Here is a 27290-nt window from a genome sequence, read left to right on the forward strand (position 1 = left end):
TTCATAGAAAGTGCTAGGGCAAAGTGTGGATTTAATATATCGATCTCAGAACAAAACGTCCAGAAATTTCACATGTTCGGTTGCAGGATATCATATATTTGGCTTGTTGGTTCATCTTGGTGAAGGCAATCTTCATAGGCTCAACCACCGTATGAACTCCTAGAATTAATTTGAGTGATGCTAATAGCATAAGTGGAGTTTGCATCACCAACATTTTTAACTATCCTTGTATATTTTTATTCTCTGATCCAAGTATAATGGAGAAAGAAGATAGTGCAGCTCCACCTCATATATGCTCGATAGTAACGCGCAATTGACAATTGACACTTTGATGTACAATGCACGCAATCTCCTTTTTCGTGTAGCCATGGCGACACAAGTATTTGATAAGCCATGCTATCTTGTGTTTTGGTGTTTTGGTGTTTTGATGACGTGAAACCTACTTGAGGAACCAGTTACGCTGGTAAAAGACCAGGTCTCCTGAAGTGTTCTACAGTTAACTTTACAGTTGTAAAGCTGCTGCCACTGTAGCAGTACAACAGAGCAGCGAATAGCAGCAGAGTTGCTGTATGGGTTGTCATCTTCACTCTTTCTCATATTCAAACATCTTGCTAAAGTGAAGATATGATTCTTGCAAAATCCAAAAATTGTTCAGATCTAAAAGTGCAAGTCTTCACACATCAAGGTGTGTTCAAGATCAAAGCTTCAACAAATCCAAGGACCTATTCTTCCACTGTGTTAAGTCCTAGGAAGTGTTAAATTTCTGTTCTTTTGTTCTTAAACTTGTAAACCTACTCTTCTCTAAAGGAAGCTATTTGTAGGTTTCTCAAAGTCTCAAAAGTTGCTTGTAGGAAGTTCATTTCCTCAAGCTTTTGAGTGGTACACTAGGCTAGAGTTAGTCTAAGTGTATTAGTGTGTGAGTGGCTAGAGTTAGTCACGGTATTGAATTCTCAAAGGGTGCCTTTGAGTGGTACACTAGGCTAGAGTTAGTTTAGGTGTATAGTTCGCTTGGCCAGAGATAGTCAAGAGTTGCTTGCAATAGGGTGTATTATAAGAGTTAATTCCTAGATTGCAAGAGTTGTAATTTGAAGTTGCTCGGTGTAGTGGAGTTGAAATCCTACGTGGTAGGTCGTGATTTTTAATCCCTTGAGCAAGGAGTTTTCCATGATAATATCCTGTTATCTACTACCGCACTACGTCAGGGAACGGGTATACAACCAGGTCCCTCATATATTGTTTGGTGGACGCACCGTCTCTATCAGTATTGACTGTAGTTTACATACGTGTTGGATATCATAAATAAGCCCCAAATTTCTTGGTGTTGATGGATTTACAGGCCAAGACCAAATACAACAGGAAGTTTCCTTTCATCAAGGATGGGCTGACCCTTGCGGTTCTTGAAGGGTACCACGAAGTTATGTCTTTGCTACGGAGGAGCTGATCTAGTCTTAGAAGGCTATACAGATGCTGATATGGCCGGAGATATTGATAGTAGAAAATCTACTTCAGGATATATCTACACTTTTGCAGGGGGAGCTGTTTCTTGGCAATCAAGATTGCAGAAGTGTGTCGCTTTATCTACAACAGAAGCAGAATACATTGCTGCCCCTGAAGCTGGTAAAGAAATGTTGTGGCTAAAGCGCTATCTCCAAGAACTTGGAAAAGAGCAGAAAGAGTACAAGATACATTGTGACAGTCAGAGTGCTCTAGACTTGAGCAAGAACTCCATGTACCATTCCCGCACAAAACATATTGATGTTCGGTATCACTGGATACGCGAGACAATTGATCAACAACTGTTGAGACTAGTGAAGATCAACACAAAGGAGAATCCATCAGATATGCTGACAAAGGTGGTGACACGAGATAAGCTAGAGCTATGCAGAGACATAGTCGGGATGCTTGTTCTGAATATGCCTGGAAGGGGAGAATTGAAGATCCATTTGACTGCCTCCCAATGCTCCTTCCCGGGGTTAGAGAGAAAATGACTCACTGTACCCACTGCATGAGCGATATCTGGTCGTGTGCATACCATGGCATACATCAGACTTCCAACTGCTGAATAATAGAGCACCGCTGACATCTCCCCGATCTCTTCCTTGGATGTGAGACACGTTATTTTGCTCAACTTGAAGTGACTCGCAAGTGGAACACTAACTGTTTTGGTATTATTCATGTTGAATCTCTCAAGTACCCGTTCAATGTACTTCTCTTGAGATAGCCATAACTTGCGATTCTTTCTGTCTCGAGTGATCTGCATCCTAAGAATCTGTTGAGCCGGTCCTAAGTCTGTCATATCAAAATACTTAGAGAGTTCTTTCTTCAGTTGTTTTATCTTCATTTGATCTTTCCCAACGATCAACATGTCGTCTACATATAGTAGAAGAGCAATGAAGGTACCGTCTGGAAGTCTCTTGATGTATACACACTCATCCGCAATAGTCTTCTTGTAGCCTTGACTCTTCATGCATGAGTCAAACTTCTTATTCCACTTCCTTGGTGCCTGCTTCAAACCATACAAGCTTTTAGATAGCTTGCACATGAGATTATCACTTGAAACCTCAAAACCTTCTGGTTGCTGCATATAGATTTCTTCTTTCAAATCTCCTTGAAGAAATGCTGTCTTCACATCCATCTGTTCAAGCTCCAAGTTCATACTTGCTGCCAAGCCAAGTATAGCTCGGATTGAGGTCATCTTGACAACTGGCGCAAAGATCTCATCAAATTCAATTCCTTTCTTCTGCTGGAACCCTTTGACAACCAACCGAGCTTTGTGTTTCACCACTTGTCCACTTGCATCTTTCTTTAACTTGAACACCCATTTGTTTCTCAGTGCCTTCTTCTCTTTAGGAAGTTCTACGATCTCATAAGTTTGAGTTTTCTGTAGAGATTCTAACTCATCCTGTATTGCTATCAGCCATTTTGCTTTATCCTTATAAGACATAGCTTCTTGAAAACTCTCCGGTTCTCCATCTTCAGTAAGCAAAAGGTATTCAGATGATGAGTACCTTTTTGATGGTATATGGCCTAGTTCAGATCTACGAGCAGTTGGAACCATCTGAGAAGAACTACCATCATCTGTGTCGTGTGATGGTTCTGGTGAGGTGGGTTGTGGCTCCCCTTGCTCAGCACTCTCTTCTGTCTCCTCATCTTCTTCTGCTTCTGAATTTTCTTCTGGCACTTTGTCATTATTTCTCAAGAACAATTCTGGTGCTTCATTTGAAACTTGAGCACCCTCATTTGACTTCTGAGACATTGTGGATTTTTCAATGTCTTCTATTGTCAAATTTTCGTGAAACACAACGTCCCTGCTTCTGATCACTTTTTTCTCCTTAGGATCCCATAACCTGTATCCAAACTCTTCATTTTCGTAGCCAATGAAAATGCATGGTATAGTTCTCGCATCAAGCTTCTGCCTGAGCTCTTTGGATACATGTGCATATGATGAACAACCAAATACTCTAAGATGTGAGTATGTAGGATCCTTACCTGTCCATAGCCTCTCTAGAACTTCAAAGTTGAGTGGTACTGAAGGTGATCGGTTGATGAGATAACATGTGGTATTGACTGCTTCTCCCAAAAATGGCTTTGGAAGTTTAGCCATGTTCAGCATGCTCCATGATAGTCCGGTTCATTCTTTCAGCAACACTATTGTGCTGAGGGGTGCGTGGTACTGACTTCTCATGTTGAATGCCATATGCTTTGCAATATGCATCGAACGCCTTGGAAGTATACTCGCCTCCATTATCAGAACGGAGACATTTTAGCTTCTTTCTCGTTTCACGTTCTACCAAGACGTGAAATGACTTGAAGCACTCGAACACCTGGTCCTTCGTCTTCAGGAAATACACCCACATTTTCCGAGAAGCATCATCGATAAAAGTCAGAAAATATCTGCTTCCACCGAGTGATTCAACCTCCATAGGACCGCAGACATCAGAGTGTACCAAACTTAACAACTCTGATCTTCTTGTTGAAGTGAAATTAAATGAGACTCTGTGTTGCTTACCGAATAAACAATGATTGCAAGGACACAGTGTAGCGTTCTTGTCAACATTGATAAGATTCTTCTTCATCAAGGTAGTCAACCCTTTCTCGCTCATGTGGCCGAGTCTCTGGTGCTATAAATCCTGAGAAGCCTCCTCTGCAATGTTGAGGCTGTCTGTACAAATTCTCAAATGTGTTTTGTACAATGTGCCACAAACATGTCCTCGAGCGATTGTAAAAACGCCTTTTGACATTTTCCATATGCCTCTGCTAAAATGGTTTTCATACCCTTGTTTGTCAAGAGATACCACTGACAGGAGATTGAGCCGAAGATCTGGCACATGTCTGACATCCTTAAAAGTGATTGTGCTCCCGGTACCTGTCTTTATATGTACATCACCAATTTCGGCTTTTCCAGAGGAACTGGAATTACCCATCTTCACCGCTCTAAAGTCTCTAGCTTTGTATGTTGTGAAGTAGTACCTGTGGGGAGTTACGTGGTAGGATGCTGCAGTATCTACCACCCATTACGTGTATTCTCTTGAGACGTGAAGGCATGTCTCATCATGGGTAGTACAATACGCTACATCATCTGAGATTGTGATGAGCGCTTCACCACCCTTGTTTTTCGGTTGAGAACTGCTCTTGCCTCGCTCCTCTAGACATTTTTAGCAATTCTTCTTTATGTGACCCTCTATACCTCAATGGTGGTAGGTATAAGAAGGTTTCCGGCCATCCGATGATCTCCCCAAACTTTTGCCTCTACTTTGCCATTTCCCTCTACTGTTTCTTTGTTGTTTTCCTTGTGATTTTCCTCGATTCTCCGTCACAAAGGCATGAGTCTGATCTGTGCTCATGTTTTTCCTTCTTGCCTCTTCATTGAACAATTCATCCTTGACCACAGACATGGTAAGTTTGCCATCTGGGGCTGAGTTGCTGAGAGTAACAACTAGGGTTTCCCAACTATCAGGAAGGGAACTAAGAAGTAGTAGAGATTGCATTTCGTCTCCAAGTGACATTTCTACACAAGATAATTGATTTACCAGACTCTGGAACTCACTGGTATGTTTGGCAACAGAAGTTCCACTTTTGAGCTTCATATTGACCAGGCGCCTCATCAGAAGGGCCTTGTTCCGAGCGATCTTGGCCTGGTACATGTCTTCCAACTTCTTCCAAAGGGCATAAGCGTCGGTTTTGTTACATCCCGCATTTTCACAAGTTGGAAGGCGTACGAGTTCAATGACATTAGTAACGGAATAAGTTTGATGAATTTTGAAACTGTTATATATGGTCTTGATATGGTATTTTTTTTTTTTTAAGTAAACCTCTTTTAGTAAATATTTGATAAGTATGATTTTCTATAGTTATTACTGTTACTACTTCTGGGATACATTTTTAATTATGTGTGCGGTATGAGGACATTTAGAAATGAGATTTTATTTGTTATGGGTACATAAATTATTTTCTCTTATAAAAATCTATCTTTTTCTATTATGAGAATTATTGAAGAATACGTATGATAGATATTTATATATGCACCATTGCTATATTATTACCGTATGAATACTATGTTACCAATTAGATATAGTGATTACTAGATGAAAATATAGAAGGAAGCATATGGTGCTTTTTGTTTACAAGTGTAACATATAGAAAGTCCTTTTAGTTGGAAAATATGTATTATATATTAAATGCTAAGTGGGACAGCAAGGATGGAATAGCTACTATTAAAAGGTGTAGTGACTACGTGGATTAATGGTAGGCATTAATTTTAGTAAATATAAGGAACATTACATTGATAGGATAAGTGTTTCGTACTATTAGTGCGTGAATTTGTTAAAATTCCACATTTTTGTGCATTGGATTTGTCATAAGTTAATTGACATAAGTTCAAGGACAATATTACTTATGACGTTATAAGTATTTATGCTATGTTTAACAAGTGATAAGTAAGTGTCGTGGAGGTTAAACGAATCGGAGAAAATAAGTTTTGTCAAAGTTTAGAAATTGAACAAGTTATAACGAACTATATGGAATTTTAGTCACATTCAAGTATGCAAATAAAGAGATCATGGTATAAAAGTTTGAGGTTCCGAAATTATTTAAGACTCGAAAGTGAATGACGGTGATTGGAAATAATATTTTGTGTGTACAAAAAGGGACTGTGGACTACTGCTATGTCACATGATCATGACAATGACTATGGAGTGTATTAAAAATGATTAATTTATAAATGAATTGAGATTAAGAAATTAATTACTTGGGTAATTTATTAAATTAGTTTTAGTGGGAACAATTAATGAACTAGTGGCTTAATGTGGTAGCACTAGTCCACGTGGGTGCATGGGCTGAAGAGAAAGTGATGACTATTACCACCTATATGTATCTATCTAGACTTGTTGCAAAACACAAGGACTAATTGGGTGGGCCCCACTGCCATAAAGGTAAGTTTACTCACCTATTTTTCTTATATATCCTACTGAAGGTAAAGGAAGTTTCAGATTTCAATTTTTAGGGAGGAGCAACGTACAGTGCATTTTCTTTCTTTCTAAAGAATAAAGCAAAACATTATTTCTCTTTTGGAAAGAAAAATCATATGGAATTGGGGCAGCAACCTTCTTGCACGAGATTCATTCTCATATGAAATTACATATTCACATGGAGTATTTTAAACCAGCAACGTGAATTCTTTTGGCAAGCATCAACATGTTTTATTCTATTTTAGGCAGATTGGGGAAAAAGGAAAATTTGAGGTGTGAAATTGTTGTAACATTCAAGTGATTAGCAAGGTTAAGAAGCCAAGTTGATTAAGGTAATGTTTGATCTCTTTTATACACATTTTGGAGGCAATTTTAACATGTATAAGTTTATGGATATATGATGGAAATAAAAAGTTATGGATGTTGATGTTGAAAGATGAAATGAGCCGTGTAGGGGCTGCTCTAATTAGGCACGAAAAATTTATTTTAAGTTGTTGTTATCATGGATTATATGGCGAAAGGATTAGAAAGTTAAAGTTAAAATTTTGTTGATATGAACACGTTGTTGTTCGTGTTGAGTTGAAGGAATTGAAAATGTAATTGTATCCATATGTTGTTGTTGGTATTTCTGTGTCAACAGGAGAGCAATTGGAAATTTTGGACAGGTGAATATATAGGGGAAGTGCTGCCGGATTTTCGCTAAATTTTAGATAATAGAAAATCTTAAAAGAGAATATGTATAAGCTAGAATATAGGTTCGATAAGAAATAGGCTATGGATTTGTAAACTAGATAATATAGTTACTAACAATAACGTTACTTTTATATAAATAGGCTAAAAGAGCGACGAGACGAACGGATTACGAATAGCCGCTAACAGGTATGTAAAGCGCAACCCTTCTTTCTTTTGGCATGCCTTAGTTTTCAATAGACTATATCACGAGCCTCGAGGAAATTCTAAATTCGAAATCCGAGTACGTTATGATCCTTATATATATTCTTGGCATTCTTATGTATGATGTGATGAAATATGAACCATTATGTCTTCCAAAGCATTGATTTCCAAACTTTGTACAAAAAGTTGTTTTAAAGAATTCCGTAACTACGAAATGCCATATCTTTTGCATCAAGGCTCGGATTGCTCCAATATTTTTATAGGAGTTTGCATGATGTATAATGAGTATGTTTTCCATAGGCGGGCCCGACTCGGGTCAATGCCCGTCCGTGGGTCCCGCGACTTTCCTTTATGTAATTCGGACGACTTTTGAAAGGATTTGGTATGATTATCATTTCGAATTTCAAGTATGGTCATTTACTTATATTTGAGTCTATGATAATGATTTTATGCATATGGTTACTCATGACTCTGCTCGTGCATTCTGTTATATCTTTCGCCGGTTCTGTTGTCGTGCGCACTTTGATATACTCCGGAGTTATGCTGTGTTTATGGTTCACCGAGCTACTCGCAAAAGAGGGTCGGGTTCCACATATATTTGGTGTTATGCTGTGTATGGCGTTATGTTGTGATGTGATATGTGACTGGGATACGGAGATTTGAAACATTCTGGTGTTATGCTGTGTTATGGCGCCATCGACGGGCGGGCGACCATATTCTTCTGTACCTTATGCATGACTTATATTTTGAAAGTAAACATTTTGATATGTTGGATTTATACTTATGTTCTGTACTAATATTTCGTTTATGCCTCAGATTTGTTCCTGTATTTTCTGTTTTGCATACTCAGTACATATTTCGTACTGACCCCTTTTCTTCGGGGGGCTGCGTTTCATGCCCGCAGGTACAGACGCACAGTTTGGTGATCCACCAGTTTAGGACACCCTCTTCTGCTGTTTGGAGCGCTCCTCTTATTCCGGAGCCTACATTTTGGTATATATACTTGTTTGATGCATATGTATATATTTGTTCAGGGGTATGGCGGGGCCCTGTTCTGCCATATGTTTCTGTTGGTCTGTTTAGAGGTCTGTAGACGTATTTGTGGGTGTGTGTGCCTACTCCTGTACGGGTGTGTTTGGTATGATCCCATTCGTTATGGCAGCCTTGTCGGCGTGCATTCGTATATGTGTTTTGGGCCGTTGTGCCATTTGATAGCCTTGTCAGCTTTTGATACATTTGATAGCCTTGTCGGCTTTTGGTACATTTGATAGCCTTGTCGGCTTTTGATACATTTGACAGCCTTGCCGGCTTTTTGATATCTGTATATGCATATGGTTGCGTTTGAAATATGTCTAAGACAGTTTGATATAATTTGAGGCAGCGTGTGATATTTGTGCCTATATACGTTATATGTATGTGATTAGATTTGGATAAGTGTGTTACGATTTGATATGTTTGTCTGTCTGGGTGTCCAAGTAGGGCAGCAGTCGCGGCCCACGGGGTTGGGTCGTGACAGGTTTCTTGTGCAACGTGGTGGAAGACACTATGATCAATCCATTGTCGGATTTGACCAATAGTTTTTCTATTAATTTTCTTCCACTCTATTGACTTGGGCGGGTTAGGATTAATACCCTTCAGCTCTATTGGATCAAAAAGGTCTTTACAACTGAGGAAATCTTCCATCCGAGGTTTCCACAGCGTGTAGTTGGTAGCCGTGAGCATAATCATAGCTCCGGAAGATGAAGTTGACTCGTCAATGGTCATTTTCACCTTCTAAATAATTTTGATTTTCTGTTTGAGAAAAATTGGAGCAGAATTTTGAAAAACGGGCAGCACCGTTGTGTCCGGAACGGCCGAAATTGGTAGAGTAGACTCTTTCGGGGTCAAAATACAGTTTTTGAAAAATTATAGGAGAAAGTATAATTTTTCAAAAATTGAGGGACCAAACTGCAATTTTTTTTAAATTACAAAACTGACCAGTGACGTGGCAGGTGACGTGGAAGCTGATGCAGGAGCACAGCAGGCTGCTGACGCAGTCTGGCGTGGCGCTGACGTTCTGCCGACGTCAGCGATGACACAACTCGTCTTCCTCCCCTGATTGGCACGTGCGGCGTGTATGCCTTTCCGCCGGCGCGTGCATGGCGCGTGCGGTGGCTTCCGGTGGCCGGTTGGTCGCCGGAAAATACCCGTTTGCTCCTCTCGACGAGACGAATCCAATGGTATAATCAGATTGCAATTCCGAGCAAAATTGAAAAACACGATTTTTCAGACAGTAGCTTTTTTTTCTGAAAAAAAAATCTGAAAAAAATATATCAAAAGCTCAACCAGGCTCTGATACCACTTGTTGGGGGAATTAAAGTATCGAGCAAATATGAGAGAAAAATACTTCTATTACTTTCAAGAATAGAAAGAAGAGACATACAAGCTCTAACAAAAAAACTCTCAAAAGACACCTCACAAATCTCTCAAGGATATTACACAACTCTTCTTGGTTGTGCTGTGATGATCTAATATCTGATGATAGAAAGCTTTACAAGCTTCTCTATTTATAGGACCAAAACTAGGTAGGAGGAAGCTAGGAGGAAGGTGTGAGGAAGCTTCAATGATGGGTGAGAGGAAGGTGACTCCTGGGTGTGAGGAAGCATCCCTTGTCATTCATAGATTTGGAGGAAATTTATAAAAAGTGCTAGGAATTGAATTCTTCAATTTGCTTATAACTGAATATGTCCTGGAAATTGAATTCTTCATTATCATGTAGCGCGTGCATCTTCTTTTAATCATGCATTCATTTTAAAATAATTTGTAAGTGCTCACCTCTGCGTACGCCACTGATACTGTACACATAATGAATGCATGATTAAAAGAACATGCAAGTAGGAGTGTACAAAGTAAACCGACAAACCGCACCAAACCGATAAACCGAGTCAAACCGAGAAAAAAATCCGACTAGTGGTTTGGTTTGACTTGGTTTGGTGTTGGAGAAAAAAACCCGACCATAATTGGTTTGGTTTGGTTTTAACTAAAAAAAGTCAAACCGAACCAAACCAACCCGACATTACATGTATTCAATTTTTAAAATATTTTATACATAAAAATATTTATTTGTAAAGTAATTTATAAATATTTCTTAATTTTTTCGTAATTTTTTATCTATTATCATATTATTCAAGCTTGAACTTAGAATTTTGAATGTCAATAAGTTTTATATCCTATGGATGTTAGTAACTCAAATAAAGTCCAAACCAAAACCAACTCAACACTAATCCTAACAAAAGAAATTCAATTTACCACTAGAAATGACAATAATGTTGGATATCTATTTTTTAGTTTTGCATAATTGATTTAGAGAGTAAAATACATAATTTAAGTTTTTTTTCTTTGTCATATAATTAATACTTATTTTCGTATGACTTCGTATTTTTAGATTATGGTCATTTTCTTTTATGGCTTGTTAATTAGCAATATTTATTTTAACCGATTATATTAGCTTTTGTTGAATATTTTAATACAATGTCATCACTCTTCCCACATTTTGTGTTATTTTCTTAAGAAACACCTTAATTATATAATTGTATCTTACTAGGACTAAAGAAATATTTAAAGTAAAAGTTAAAAGTTTTGTATCAAGACTATTCCGAAAAAAACCCGAAAAATCCGAGAAAACCGAACAACCCGAGAAAATCCGAGGTTGAAAAACCCGAATTTTATTGGTTTGGTTTGGTGTATAAATTTTAAAACCCGACGCAATTGGTTTGGTTTGGTGTTTAAAATATCCGAACCAACCCGGTCCATGTACACCCCTACATGCAAGCGCTATGCGCGGATGTACCTTTAGATTAGCTATTACCTATTATTCTCTCTCTCACTCACTCACTCACTAATAAACTGAACTTTAATTTTCCTCTTATTTATCTGTTCAAGAATTTAGTACTAACACTAAAAACAATTGTGCGAAAACAAGACTAACCCTAACGATGCATTCGGATGAAAAAATGCACGTGACTTGCACATTTGGTTTCCTCCCACTTTGAATAATAATTTCAACAGTATTTGCTAAATTAGTATTTTTATATACTTGATTCAGTTGTTTGAAAGTTGAAAAATTAGTTGCTTTGCTAGCTGCCAAATATATTGTAGTCATTGCCTCTCCTAAACAGTGTGCTAGAGCAATACATATTATTGGTTGTAGGGGTGTATACGGACCGGATTGGTTCGGATTTTTAAACACCAAACCAAACCAATTGTGTCGGGTTTTTTAATTTATACACCAAACCCAATCAATAAAATTCGGGTTTTTCGACCTCGGGTTTTCTCGGGTTATTCGGTTTTCTTGGATTTTTCGTTTTTTTTCTTTTTTCGGAATAGTCTTGATACAATACATATAACTTTTACTTCAAATATTTCTGTCCTAGTAAGATACAACTATATAATTAAGGTGTTTCTTAAGAAAATAACACAAAATGTGAGAAGAGTGATAACATAGTATTAAAATATTCAACAAAAACTAATAAAATCGATTAAAATAAATATTGCTAATTAACAAGCCATAAAGAAAATGGTCATAATCTAAAAATACTAAGACATGCTAAAATAAGCACGGCTAATAAGTATTAGTTACATGAAAAAGAAAAAATACTTAAGTTATGTATTTTCACTCTCTAAACTAATTATGCAAAACTAAAGAATAGATATCCAACATTATTGTCATTCCTAGTGTAAATTTCTTTTGTTAGCGTTAGTGTTGAGATGGTTTTGGTTTGAACTTTATTTGAGTTACAAATATCCATAGAATATAAAACTTATTGACATTCAAAATTCTAAGTTCAAGCTTGAATAATATGATAATAGATAAAAAATACCTACGAAAAAATAAAAGAAATATCTATAAATTCCATTACAAATAAATATTTTTATGTATAAAATATTTTAAAAATTAAACATGTAATATCGGGTTGGTTTGGTTCGGTTTGACTTTTTTAAGTTAAAACCAAACCAACCCAATTATGATCGGATTTTTTTTCTCAACACCAAACCAAGTCAAACCAAACCACTAGTCGGGATTTTTTCTCGATTTGACTCGGTTTATCAGTTTGGTGCGGTTTGTCGGTTTACTTTGTACACCCCTAGTTAGGGTTTGTCGGTTTACTTTGTACACCCCTAGTTGATTGTACAGCAAAAGATGTTTTTATAAATTTTGTATCTTGATGTGCTCCATTCCATATTTTTGCCCTGCTAGAGTGTTGGCTTTTACTTACGATAAAAATTTCGAATTTGTTTTTGATTCCTAATGAAATTCAAATTTGTGCATCATTTTAAATTATTAAAATCAAAAGTTGAAAGGTAAATTGATTTGGAACCTTTAATTATGAGAATTTGAAAACATGGAGCTTATTGTGCGGGAACACCTATTATGGCAATGGTGATACAATGCAAATTTGGTAACTACAAAAGTCCAAATTTGGTAACTACAAAGGTATAAATGGACTTAAGAATACAGTGAAAAATAAAATCTGGCAACTTCAAATAATACATAGACAAATTTAACTGATTGAGTTGTTTAGGTGGTGGAATAAGATGGCTTTGATGCCCCTTTCCTAGTTGAAATTCAAAGTTCTTTATCTGCTTTATTTCGCATGTTTTAATTTAATTAATTAGACACGATTTTTTTTAAAAAAAAAGTGGAATTTTTGAATTTATAATGTTAACACAAAATAATTTATAATATATCAGAATATTTTTTAAATCTTATAACGTACCGCTTAAATGTTAAAAATCAATATATAATATAAAGTTTGACATAAACAAGGTGATGTGACACATCTCTATGATCATCATTCTTATTTATCTTTTTATCTCCTCTTTTTTTACCTTTTTTATATTTTCCCCTCATTTTTTTAATTAAATAAATAACTATAATCTACCTTATTTAGTGAGTTTCATTAAATTCTGCCATATTAATTCATTGTGTATTAATTAGTTATTGTTGTATGCGATTGGTTTTCTTCAACAGTATGATCGTTAACCCAAGAAGATTCTATAAGTTATGAGGGACTCTGTGTATTGTTTTCTCAAGATTGAAGGTGGACTGATAATACATAAATAACCAAACCCTGCATAAAATAATACATAAATTTCCTCATAACTAATCCTTGTATTACTAAATACCTGCATAACTCTAACCAGCTACCAATCAACCCCGGGCTCGTTTGATACAAGGGATAAGAGATAAATAATCTCGAGATTAAATTTGAGATAAGTTTATCCCATGTTTGGTTGGAATAAAATTACGGTATAACTAATCCCGGAATTAGTTATTCCGGGATTGTTGTGTTATTTTATTCCTTTGAGAGGATAGGATAACTAATCTCAGGATAAGTAATTCTGGGATAACTTTTTTCCAACCAAACGACAGTATTTACCAAATATGTAGGTAAGTTAAAAAGTGTTTGTAAGCTAGTTTAACCGGCTTATAAACTTAGTCAAACATCCTCAAATCATGTGTAAAGTCTGTTAAAATTACAATAAATAATAGATAGGAACCATAATTTTTAAAGAACCTTAAAGGTTGAATTTATAGAGTTTAAATTTTGGATCCGCATCTGCAGTACCTGCTCCAATATATATACTTTACAGAGAATCAGTTCACTCCCACAATCCACTACTAAAAAAGGGCATATTTTTTGTAAAATTACAGCAACTCGTGACTTGCGTGGAAGCTGTTCGATGAAATGACTGAGAGAAAACTCAATAAACAAAGAATTCGACAGGGATATTGCCTTCTTTCTCTTATTCTCAATAAACAATGACCACGACAATGAATGGCGAATTTATCACCTTTTGATTAAATCAACACACTATCAATACTATTAAAGTGAGCAATTCCTGATTTGTGTGGAAGCTGTTTGATGAAATGACTGAGACAAAACCCAATATAGAAAAGACCATCGCAATAGAACGGAGATATTATTACTCCCTCCGTCTTAAAATAAGTGTCGTTTTAGCAAAAAAAAAAAATTGTCTCAAAATTAGTGTCGCTTTAGAAATGCAAGACAAAAAAGTAATTGTTTCCAAATACTTCCTCTATCCTAATTTATATGAAACACTTTCCTTTTTAGTTTGTCCCAAAAAAAATGTCACATTTTTATAGTTAGAAACAATTTAACTGCAACCACCCAATTATATAAAGCTTGTTTCGGATTACAAATTTCAAAAGTCATTCCTTTCTTTCTTAAACTTTGTGTCAAGTCAAATGATGCAATATAAATTGGGACGGAGGGAGTATTCAAGAACTAATTCGTCTAACTAATGCTCAATTCTCAAGAATCATCTAACAAATAGGGGTAGCTCAATAAACTATACGCTATATATATTATTTTCTTAATGGGCGTCAAAGGAGCTAAAGAGACTTATAGCCTATTTGGCCAAACTTATTTTCCCCCCAAAATACTTATTATTTCAATAAGTGCTTATTTGAAAAAGTGAGGTGTTTGGCTAAGCTTTTTGGGAGAAAATAAGTGTTTCCGAAAAATAGCAGAAGCTAAAGATATAACTTTTGTCAAAAAATACTTTTGAGAAAAATACACATAGAAACACTTTTTAGAAGTTTGGTCAAACACTAATTGTTGCTCAAAAGTGCTTTTTAAATTAATTGGTCAAACACAAATTGCTTTCGCTAAAAGTACTTTTTTGAAAAGTACTTTAAAAAAATATTTTTTAAAATAAGCTGATTTTAAAATCTTGACCAAATATGCTATTATTTTGAGACAGCGGGGCTACTGGCTTTCACTTATTCTCAATAACCATAGACCTAACAATGGATTGTGAACAGAATATTCACCTTTGAAACGAAAGCACTAATAATTAATAAAGCAAGCAACTCATGAATTGCGTGAAAGATGTTTGATGAAATGACTGAAACAAAACTCAATAAACAAAGACCATAGCAAATATTACCTTTTTATTTTTTGTTTTTTCACAATAAACAAAGACCATGGCAATGGATTGTGAAAATTTGTCTACCTTAAGCTGAGGCACCAATACTTAATAAAGTGAGTAACTCCTATTTGCATGTAAGGTGTTTGATGAAATGATTGAAATAGAGCTCAATAAAAAAAGGTTTGGGGGGGGGGGGGGGGTCGGAGGAATTTAAAAAATATAGATATAGCCCAACATAAATTATTACGCCACGTAACTATATTTTCAGTTTATACAATATTATTTACTAACATTATATCTGGAGAAATGTATTATACATATATATCAACCTTATATAAAAATCTATACATAAATAATGACTAAACCGTGTAACAAACTCAAAATATGAACCACTTGACATAAATATTTTTCATGTAGGGTGTTTGATGAATGACTGAGACAAAACTCAAAAGAAAAAGACCATAGCAACAAAACGGGAATATTACCTACTTTGTTTTCTCAATAAACAAAGACCACAGCAATGGATTGTGAACTTTTTTCACCTTTAGTTGAAATTAAAGCACTAATACTAATAAAGTGAGCAACCCTTGTTTGGGGTGGGAGTGGGGGTGGGGTGGGGGGAGCGGCATGATTTGATAAAAAAATCACTTCTGGCTGAAAAGGACATGTAAATTCCACTCCTTTCTCACCATTTAACTAGGCTGGGAATTTAAGAAAAAATAATTTTTTTTTAAATTTATGACCTAAAATAAGTATTAGATATTTGTGTGGTTGTAAATAGTTAAGAAAGAAATAATTAGAATTCCTTTCTTGGTGGAAAAGGTTTTCTGGGTGAAAAGGATCTCTTCCATATTTGACTAATACTTTCTTGGAGAAATTTTTTGTATTTTTATAAATTGAGGATTCTTCTTTCACACAAAACAACACAGTAGTATTCACAATATAGTCCTCGAATGAAGTCTTGTTTAAGGTGAGATTTTTTTTTCAATAGTTTTATGAATTTCTTTCATATTAGTTTTCATATGTAGGTCAATTAACCAACCCCATATCATATTATCAAAGTCTTTTTTTTTTTTTTTATAGTTTTTCATTGTTGCTTGATTCATTATCATTCAAGATTTGTAATTATTAGCTTTCACATAACGTCATGTTATTTCGATCCCAACACTTAGTAGGACACTTTTCCTGATGGAATCTACACGACGTGTGTCCGAATTTAGTAGGGCTCCGAGTGGAAACCAAAAAAAAAAATGAAATCTCCATATGATTGCACTAACAATCTTATTTTTATAGAAATTTTACCTATGTTAGCTACCACAAGAGTAATTCTCCCTCCTTTTTGCTTTTCTAAATTATGGCAATTGCAACAATGCATATCTGAACTAGAAGAAGGTGAGGGTCAAGCAAAACTTGTTCTGTGAATTTACTTGAATCAATTTTATTTTAGTGGCGTTTGGACATAGAAATTGTGAAATTTCAAAAAAGTAATACTCTCTGTACTAATTTATTCGATATTAGTTTTAGCGTACGTGCATTGCACATGTCAATAAATTATAAATTCTACACAAAATGAAAAATTATTGTAAAATAGCTATGAATGTCAAGATAGATGCCACTTATATGACAAAATAGTGTTATTACATTGACCCAAATATTGTGTTTGATACATCTAACTAAATATCTATTTATAGCTATAATTTAAATTGATTTTGTTTTAAGTAAAAGATAACATTTTAAAAATTCAAAGCGTAAATAAAATAGACTTAATACCTAGATAGCCCCTTAAACTTGACACGTTTTGTAAGATAGACATTTAAACTTTATTAGTGATCAGATGGACCCGTAAACTTGACAAAAGTGTATCTCTTAGGCATCTCACGATGACATGACAAATGCATGTTTTGCACCCACAACTGAGCGATTGAATAACTCAAATTATGCTTTCTCTTATTTACTCAAATTACTTTACATATGTAATTGACTTTTTACATTTTCCAAAAACAATTCCATGTGGGTTTCGTAACTCCTCCACTGATATCCTCATATTCTTGTCCTTCACCATTAGCTTCATGTTCTCCATAGCTACAATGACCTTTTTTTGGTTATTAAATTATTAATATATCACCAGAAAATATAATTTTATAGAAGAAAACCCAATAAGATACAATTATACAAATAAATCTTTTGATGTTTCTAATGCGCTTACTATGAAAATGAAGCATTAAACCCAACACATGGATATTTCTAAACATCAAATCTTGTACTCAAGAAATGGGTATTCTTGGGTGTGGTTTATGGCGTCAAAACTGGGAGAAAGTCTGAAGGTGAAGTCTAATTCTAAGCAAAGTTTTTTAACTTATATGACCAAATTGAGTGAGTGTTTTGAAGGGCCGGAGTTTTTTTGGGAAGAAGATGGACAATTGGTTTGGTGTGGGGAGGTGGTGGGGAGTAAAGGGGTAGTGGGTGGGAGGGGTTTGTTTTTCTTTTTTGGTATTATATTTCTTTAACATCTGTACTTTTCAAATTTTTAATAGATAATTTAGTTATATTTTTATAAACTTTTTAAAATATTACATGTGTTATTCAATAATTGGTCCACTCAACACATCATAAGCAAGTGTATTTCACACACTTGATCTTATGTACACGAGTGTTTAAAAGATACACTTTTGCTAAGTTTAAATGTCTATCTGGTCGCTAACTAAATTTAAGTTTCTATCTTATAAATATGTTAAGTTTAAGGGGCTATCTAGGTATTAAGCCAATAAAATAAAATTAAAAACACTTCTATTATATATAAGCATGAAAGAGGTACAGACACTGCTATCAATTATTGTACTAGGAGTAATGTCAATTGTACTATAAACATGGACCAATCTCATTGGTCATTGAATTTGTTATGCCTCTTTATACACACGTGTACTGTATTTCTATTTCTATTTCAACACAATACCTGTACACATTCACAAATCATGTTTCCTTCAATTTGCCACATAATACCTCTTCCCTTGATTTCTAGGGTTTTCTTCAGCAAATACTTCCTTGTACACGTCTGTAAGTGTCTTACTTTTTTTTTTTGGTTTGTCCTAAAAAGAGCGTCTCTTTCTATGCTTAGTAAGTTGACAATTCAAACATCCTAAATGACAAGTTTATAACCACAAGATTCAAATGATATTTTAGTACATTAGACACATCTTTATTTTAAGATCACAAATTTAAAAGTTTTTTGTTATTTCTTAAACTCCGTGCCGAGTCAAACTAAGACACTTAAAATGAGACGGAGGGAGTATTTATTATTTATGCACAAGATGTAATTTAAAGAAGTGTATTAGTGGCATGAAAGGACTTATTATTGCAGGTATTATGATGTTTAATCGGCATATAATTAACCACCAAAGCAATTCACAAGGTCCCAAGCTAAGGTTCTAAAAGACTTGCAAATGCTTATCATGAACCTTGGAGGAGGCGCTGGGAAGCCTAACAAAGTGTACAACTTATCCGGCCATGAAAAATCATGAATTACGTGTTGGAGGCTTTGGAACCATAAAAGAAGAAGATGGGCCAAGTTTGTCTTCCCAGTTCAGGAGTTGGAGGCCTCCAATCAACAAAATACCTCCACATTTTGAAGTTAGATTATGGTATCTAATAATTTCGGATATTTTCCTTTTTTTAAGCCTAGTTAAGGAATTTTAAGCCATCGGTATGTAATAATAGAACTAGTATAAATACTTCTTTTCAATAGTACAAAAGGGACTTGCCTCTTTAATGATTCGGTATATACTCTAAAGACGCTATCAGTAGACGATCTTATAAAGATGAAATTTAAGTGAGATATTGAACTTGTGAAAATTGAGATCTCTCTTCTTTGTGTCAAGATAATTCAAAAGTGTTTTCAAGGGGATTACCATCCACTTGAGGGTTTCATATAGGTTTAATTATACTTGTTAGCTAATTAGGGTATAATGAATATCTTATTTTTTGCTTTTAATTTGGGGTTTATCTTAATTCCCTTGTTGCTTTCTTTCCTATCTTATTCTACATCATATCCGAATCCGATGATTCAAAGTTTAAATAAGTAAGGAATTAATTTGAAGTAGAAAAACAATTAATAAAAAAGTTAACAATAAAATTTTACTGTGAAAAATATAAAAGAAGGAAAGTGGAGTAATATTTGAAACGACAAAATAAGTATAGTATAAAGCTGTTTGTACAAGGAATAAGAATAATAGTCTCGAATAAAATTTGGAATTAACTTATCCATGTTTGGTTTGGGGTATCAGCTAATCCTGATATTATTTCATCCCGCCGTTTCTAATAAATGATGGAATATATTACTTTACTATCCCATATAAAAGGTGGATAAAATATAAATATCATTAGATATCTCAACTCATGGAATATGTTTGGTTATATAATCTCGCATACCAAACTAATTGTGTTGCATAAACTAAAACCTTGGAAACGTATGCATATAAAAATTTCTTCAGTACAAAATCTTCTTTTCAAATGGGTTTATAGGGACTAACACCGACACCGTATATCATGCATAAACAGAGTCTATAAATATCTTGTTATCCTGCCTCATTTTATTAACCAATTTTTTTTTTTTTTTTTTTTTGAAGAATCTGATAGAGGAAGATGGATACTGAGAAGAGACTCTATGAAGCTGCAGTTGAAGGAGATGTGAGAGCTTTACAAGAATTACTTCAACAAGATGCTTTGATTCTTGATAGACTGACCTTAACTTGCTTCAATGAAACTCCTTTGCACATAGCAGCGATGCGCGGGCATATTGAGTTTGTGAGGTTAATTCTTGCTCACAATCCTCATCTTGCTGCTGAATTAGATTCGCGAAAGTCATCTGCTCTTCACTTAGCTTCAGCCAAAGGGCACCTGCAAATTGTCAAGATGTTGTTGGTGGTGAATCCTGAAATGTGCCTGGCTTGTGATCGCGATGGTAGAAATCCTCTACATCTTGCAGCAATCAAAGGTCGAGTTGAAGTCATCAAAGAACTAATACATATCAGGCCTCATGCAGCTCTAGGAACGACGATCAATGGAGAAAACGTCTTGCATTTATGTGTGAAGCATAATCAGCTGGAGGTTCTCAAGGTGCTAATGGAGATTGGATGGGACCATGAGTTCTTGAATGCAAAGGATGGTGATGGCCACGCCATTTTGCTTTTGGCTGTTGCTGATAAGCAAATTGAGGTAAGACTTTGTTCCTTAGAAAAGAAGTGGCGGAATACATCGACAACCCCTTAAACCTATCGACATTCGAACTACGTCATGTTTCGATTAAGCACATGAACATTTGATAGATTTTTCCTATTAGACACCTCCAACTCAAAATTCTGAAAAAACTTTTGCGTGCATTCTCAAGCATCTATTAAGTAGACAGATTAACTAATTAAAATAGTCGCCTTTAATCAAATACATTAATCTCAATGAGACATAAAATCTCATGCATTTTCCATTGATGTTGATGTGTATAATTAAAGGATGAGACATATTTTATGTGATTAGTTAATACATGTAATTGGTGCTTGTGAATACTCGGAGAAACCTTTCCAAAATATGAATCAGAAGTGTCTAAAGAGCTATTGGTATATTCAGCCAAAAGTATTGATTTCATTTTCTTATAATAGTAACTAAACCACTTCTCTACCCTTCAAGGTGGGAGTTAGGTCTGCGTACACTTCACCCTCCGCAGACCCCACATGGTGGGATTCTACTGGGCTTGTTGTTGTTGTTGTAGTAACTAAACCATTTACCAATCTTGCAGACTGCCAAGTACTTACTAAAAAACAATCAAATAGATGTGAATGCAATGGATGCTAATGGGAATACAGCATTAGATATTTTAGCACAGAGTCGGAGGGACATGAATGATCTATCCATTGGAGAGTGTCTTAGAGAAGCTGGAGGCTTAAGGGCAAAGGATATTTCAGTATCCATCATTCAAAATAGTACCAAAATTTCCAATGACACTGGTGGAAATAACCATTCTCAAGTATCTTCAACACCAGCATATTTAGGAGAAAATCAGGCCAAAAAACCCCCATCAAAAGGCGATTGGCTTTCCAAGAAACGTGAAACAATAATGGTGGTGGCCTCACTTATTGCAACTATGGCATTCCAAGCTGGAGTGAACCCTCCAGGAGGTGTTTGGCAAGAAAATGGAAAATTGAATGATCAGGGAATACCCTCACATAAAGCAGGGGAAGCAGTAATGGCTTATAATCATGCCAAAGCGTATCGATGTTTCCTTCGTGCCAACACCATTGCCTTTGTCTCTTCTCTCAGCACAATCTTGCTGTTGATAAGTGGATTGCCCTTCAGGCTCAGGCTTTTCATGTGGGGTTTGATGGCTATCATGTGGTTAACAGTAACCTCAGCAGCACTCACTTATGGCATATCCATTTACATCCTCACACCTAAGAAGGACAGTGTAGCACTTGGTGAGGTCATTGAAATTGGAATTACGGTATGGTGTGGCTTAATGGCACTACTTCTACTCGGAAACACAATACGTTTGTTGCGTATATGGCAGAAAAAGAAGCATGGGATAAGATCATCATCATCACTAAAATCTGCAAATTCAATTAATTATGTCAACGTTTGATATGTTTCATTAATATATAGGACTCAAGCCATTACAAGAAGTATTCATGCTTATTTTGGGTATCTCATTTCATTGTCACATGTTAAAAGAGTTCAAAAGCATAGACAAGTCCAAACAAAATAATTGGTATCCTTTCTCAGCTTTCGCCATGTTAGCTTTCTAATTGGGAAAAAAGAAAAAGCTAATCAAACAGAGCTTCTTCCTAACTTCTTAGCTTCATTGTGCATATAGTTAATACATTCACTTTGAATACATGGTCTATTGGGATTATAATTCAAGAAGTTCTCTTTTCTAGTCATTATCTATTTATTCAATCACAAAAATGAAACCAGACAGTATTGACAAATTAACAACAGGGGCGGCTTAACGAATTTGGTGGCTTAAAGCCAAAATATATTACTTCCTCCGTCCCAAAAAGATTGTTTTAATTTTCTTATTAGTTTGTTTCAAAAAGATTGACGCATTTCTATATTTACAAACAATTTAACTTTGTGAGATGATTTACGGTCCCAAAAATATCTAAGACTTGTTTTGGACCACACATTTTAAAATCTTTCTTTATTTCTTAAACTCCGTGTCAAGTCAAACTAAGATAATTTTTTTGGGATGGAGGGAATAAAAGGCCTTCAACTTTTTAAATAAAAGCTTATAATAATGAGATGAGAAAGAAGTCCACATGACCTCGATCTAGTTGCAAGAACGCAAAGTGTGGTGTATAGGCATACGTCACGTTTCAAAATCTCTCATATACAAACGCATCGTATTTAAGTGGAAAAGAACAAATGGGTGAGCATGATTTCCCAAATTTCGAACTTTACTTCACTTGCGGTAGGAGATTCTTAGTTAAAAATATGCAACATAAAATAACTTGTGTTTCTGGGCATGTATGAATCAATCCAATATTGACAAAAAGAAATAACTAATTCAAAGGAACTAAGATGAAATTAGAATGTGACATCGTCAAAAACATGAAAAACAAGAGTACATAGAGAAAGAAAAATTAGAATTGATGAGAAAGCAGAAAAAACTATTTAATTTAATGAGGGAAAAATTTATAATTATATAATCGTTCAACCATGCAACCTCAACTCAATTAAAAAATATTAAAATTTGAATTTTCTTATTAATAATAAATATATAAATCATATATATAATAATATAGTAATTTCTATTTTTTGGGGCCCTTAATAATTGGGGCCTAAGGCAAAGGCCTTAGTTGCCTTACCTTAGAGCCGCTCCTGATCAACAATACACATAATAACACAACAGAGAAATTTCTCTGCATCAAACCTTCTCCTCTTACCAACCAACAAGGGAAAAAACTTCTAAATATGGAGGAAAAGAAAAGAGAAGAGGAAGGAATTCAAAAAGATCTACAAATATGGTTAATTTCAATATTTGAGAAGTCCAATATCTAGGCTCTGTAGCATAATCGTCTAGAAAATACAATGTAATGTTTTGGATTTATGACTTACATTTGTTAAATATCCTTTTAGACTAAGACAATGCGAATTCATAAGGAAAGTAAATCAGTGTACGATCAAACACATAAATTCTCTTGTTCATTTTTTAATGGCAGAATGGTCTAGTTAGGTCTTCCTGAACTTGTCGATTTTTATTCAGTGTACATCTAAATTTTACGTTGGCCTAATTACCCCCCTCAACTTGAAAATATGATAGCTTGGATCCCCCTAGATGTTGATGTGACAAAGAGTGTGGATACACTCTCTTTTAGGCGCGTGAAAGGGTGAAAAATTAAAAAATCATCTTCCAAATGAGGTATTTTTCAACTATTAATTGTCACATAATCAGTATAATGATTTTATTTGATCCAATTTTATTTTCATTGGTTTTTATTAATATCCATTGCATATTTTATCCGAATTGTGTTTTTTTCTTTTTCGATATGATGATTATTTATTTCAGCTATATATTTTTTTTTCTTTTTTCGGATCCAAATCTAAATAACTTAGTTAAAAGTTTCAACTTCAAATTCCATTTATTTTCTTCAAATAAAAATAAGGTTTAGAAAAAGTAATGAAGTTTAGACGGTGTATTTTTTTAAAAAATATTGTGTATTTTTCTTTTCATTCAAGTACTATTTATTTCAACTGTGCATTATTTTTTTCGGGTCAAATTCATAAAATATTTTGTTAATATTTTATTTTATTTCTTTTTTAGATTCAATGATTATTTGTTCTTACTATGTATTTCTTCTTTTCCTGGCCAAATATATTAAATAACTTGATTAGAATATCATTATCTTTAGGCAAATAAAAAAATTATAGTCAAAATATTTTCAAGTTCTTTTTTTATAGATTTTGCCCGAAAAAGATGATTCAAATAATTGTTGAACTTAAAAAGTAAAAAAAAAATATTTTATCCTTTAAAAAATGTCACATGCATAAAAAAATCCATGTGGCAGCGCGTGTTGACCACCTCCATGGGTTGTTAGTGTCCAGGGGGGTCGTGCCTACCATATTTTCAAGTTTAGGGAGGTAATTATGTGTAACATCCCGTAAATCCATATAGAGTGCGAAAGCATTGTATGAGTCCTTTGTGTTATATCCCGTATTTTTGAACGTCAGATTATTTGCAAGCTGAGGTGGGGCCCACACGACAAGATTTTTTATTTGGAACATGTGACAAGTTATATGAATCACATATGTAAAGTTAAACACAACTCATGAAGGACCCTTGGGCCAAATCAAAGTGGAAGCCCTCCAAACGAATATTTTTAAGAAAACGTTTTCAGGTGACCTGACTTCGAGGGGCAGAAACGGTATTATAAGCTTGGAATTTGAAAAAATACTAAGAAATAGAAGTTGTAGATAATTGAATTAGTTTTCCAACCATAGGTCGTGGGTTCCCAGGTGACGTCGGTACAAGGAGATATGGACATTTTAAGGTCGAAAGGTCAGTGGGCTAGACCCAACTCGGGACCAACCGGGTTATGCCAAAAAAAAAGAAGAGAAAATTTAGGCCCAATAGAGAGGGGTGGCCGGCCATACATGGTCCAAGCCCACAAAATTAATTAATTCCCATGTGATAAATTATTAAAAAGGGGCCATAATTCTTCCATCTTCAAGAAAGTTCAAGAAACAAAATAGAAGAAGAAAATGAGAAGGGCCATACGGCCATGACCAAGGAAATCTAGCCCCTTAAAATCTTGCTCCAAAAAATATTTTCTTGTGGTATTCCTACTAATTTGAGGGTCCTCTACAACTTGGTGTAGTTATTTTGGAAGAAAGGGCACCTGTTTCATCAATTTGACAACTTGGTCAAGTGAAGAAAATTGGAGAAAAAGATAAGAATTAGTCCCTTTTTATTATGCTATGAAGGTTTGTTTATGTTGTAGTATGTAGAAATGAGTAGAATTTATGGAAATATGGAAGTTTGCAAAGTGGGTGTGCATATATGTTGTTGACACCCAATTTTGTCCCTCCTTTATTCAATTTTATTTACTCGGGCTTCTAAATTTATTGACAAACTAAATACTTTATTTTCACTACTATTATTTTCACTACTCTTATTTTTAAACATTACGAGCGTTACTTTATCACAAATTTTTAATGTTCGTCATCGTTTCATTTTTAGGGTTTGGAATCGTTAAATTAATTACAAGACAGCACTTTACAAAGTATTTATTTCTTCTACATATTAATTATTTATTGTCTTTACATAATATATATTATACCAGTTATTAAATTAGAAGCCCAAAAATAATTAAAATAGCGGAGGAAGGACCAACAATTTTCAGCCAAATTAATGGCCCAAAATACCAATACAATATCATTCCCCCACTCAAATAAACAACCCATATTTTAATACCCAACCCACATTTATGTCAGCCCATATTTGAATTAATAGACCGGCCCAAACGAATTATTGACCAGCCCATTACCCGACCCGGTCCAGCCCATCCTTTTCTCCTTTACCCTAATCCCTCTTCTCCTTTTTCTCCTTCTCACCCGCCTCCTTCGTCCTCTCTCTCTCTCTCTCTCTCTCTCTCTCTCTCTCTCTCTCTCACCCTAACTCATTCTTTCTCCCATCGCCGCCGCACTTCCACCTTTCCCTTCCACTGTCGCTTCGCCTCCCTCGCCTTCCTCTCATCGCCACCCCCCCACTTCCGTCGCACTCCTCTTCTCCTCTCCTCTTCTTCTCTTTTCCCCCACCTGCTCTGACTTCATCCACTCCTCCATGTTTCCTTTCTGACCACCCACGTTCTCTCCACTCTCCTCTCTCCCATACTCCTTTTGCACGCGTCTGACACACCCCCTTTCCTCTCTTGCCATCCCTGCACCTCCACTCACAGTTGTCCCCCATGCGTCTGTCGCCTTTGTTTCCCCACGCCGATCATCTCTCCCACGCTCCTCTCTTTTCTTAAACCAAACGAAACCCTATAAATTCGGGGTGAATTGTTCTGTTAAAGGGGGGGACGGATAGAAAAACAAAGGATCTAGAACCAAAAATTCCCTACAAAACCCAAGTTTAATCATCAAATATAGGAGATTCCAAGAAAGCAGCCAACGATTACTCTATCTGTTTGGTTGAAAACTTTAGTTTCTTTAATCGATTTTGAGGTTCGCTCCTGTTCGAGTCTATTCATAACGAGAGTGTAGATTCGACGACTTCGACGCCTCACTTCACTGCACCACAAACAGGTAAACTTCGATATAATTGTCACTCGTGATCTGTAATTTCTGTGTGTTTAGGATTTTAGTTTACTCTGCTGTCTGTTCAGTGGTTATGTTAATTTTGCTGTCGTCATGTTGTTTGTTTGATGTTTGGAGCTGTTAGGATAGAACATTAGTTGCTAAATGAACTTGGAAGATGTATGCTGTAATTTGGTTGCTAGACCGAATTTCCAGGATTCAGAATCTATTTTAAGTTGAATATACATAGGATATACAATGGGTTAACAAGATAAGAAGAAGATATACATTCGATATACAACAGATATACACACCCTGATATGTATATTTTAGGCATATTGCATATATGTTTAAAACAGTTCTGAACTATCCCTCTTTACTCTATTTGTTCTAAGTAGTGTGCCCGCGACGAGTGTAATCTGCTTAGATTTAAATGCGGTAAAGTGATTATACAACATGCCGATGTTGGTTGCTGAATTCTGTTTGGTCCTGTTATTTTTCATCATTTTTTAGTTGGTGGTTGTATTTGAGTAGCATACAAACTATGAACCATTCAGATTCCTCCTTTCCCTCGTTTTTTTTATTTTGATGATTGCCCTCGATTAGACCACTATGAAATGTGCCTATTTGTTGTAATTTAAGTATTTGAATTGATTAAGGCTTTTCATGCTCATTAAATAAATTTGAAACTCTGTATGGCCTGCTTAATAAGAT

The 27290-nt window shown here is 35.2% G+C and overlaps 1 protein-coding gene and 1 long non-coding RNA gene across 4 annotated transcripts; both read left to right on the forward strand.

The window, feature by feature from the left end:
- The first annotated feature begins 6279 nt into the window (after positions 1-6279).
- LOC132617942 (uncharacterized) lies at positions 6280-8721 on the forward strand. Its single transcript, XR_009573900.1, has 3 exons — positions 6280-6799; positions 7301-7346; positions 8266-8721. It is a non-coding gene; the product is annotated as an uncharacterized LOC132617942 (long non-coding RNA).
- Positions 8722-19633: 10912 nt separating this feature from the next.
- LOC132619296 (ankyrin repeat-containing protein ITN1-like) lies at positions 19634-22179 on the forward strand. Of its 3 annotated transcripts, none has more exons than XM_060334243.1 (3): positions 19634-20253; positions 20335-20507; positions 21082-22179. In XM_060334243.1, exons 1-3 carry the CDS (start codon positions 19935-19937, stop codon positions 21919-21921), a joined length of 1332 nt encoding a protein of 443 aa, XP_060190226.1. In that variant the 5' UTR covers positions 19634-19934; the 3' UTR covers positions 21922-22179. The 3 variants fall into 3 exon arrangements, with proteins under 3 accessions (XP_060190226.1, XP_060190224.1, XP_060190225.1); XM_060334241.1 differs by having other exon boundaries at positions 19636-19831; positions 19919-20507; positions 21082-22177; XM_060334242.1 differs by having other exon boundaries at positions 19676-19759; positions 19919-20507; positions 21082-22177.
- Positions 22180-27290: the final 5111 nt, after the last annotated feature.

The sequence above is a fragment of the Lycium barbarum genome, chromosome 11, assembly GCF_019175385.1.
Source record: "Lycium barbarum isolate Lr01 chromosome 11, ASM1917538v2, whole genome shotgun sequence".
Taxonomy (NCBI): Eukaryota; Viridiplantae; Streptophyta; class Magnoliopsida; order Solanales; family Solanaceae; genus Lycium; species Lycium barbarum.

Coding starts and splice junctions, on each gene's coding strand:
- LOC132619296 (XM_060334241.1), top strand. CDS start 19,935: ATGGATACTGAGAAGAGACTCTATGAAGCTGCAGTTGAAGGAGATGTG. Junction 20,508..21,081: donor TTGCTGATAAGCAAATTGAG/GTAAGACTTTGT, acceptor CCAATCTTGCAG/ACTGCCAAGTACTTACTAAA.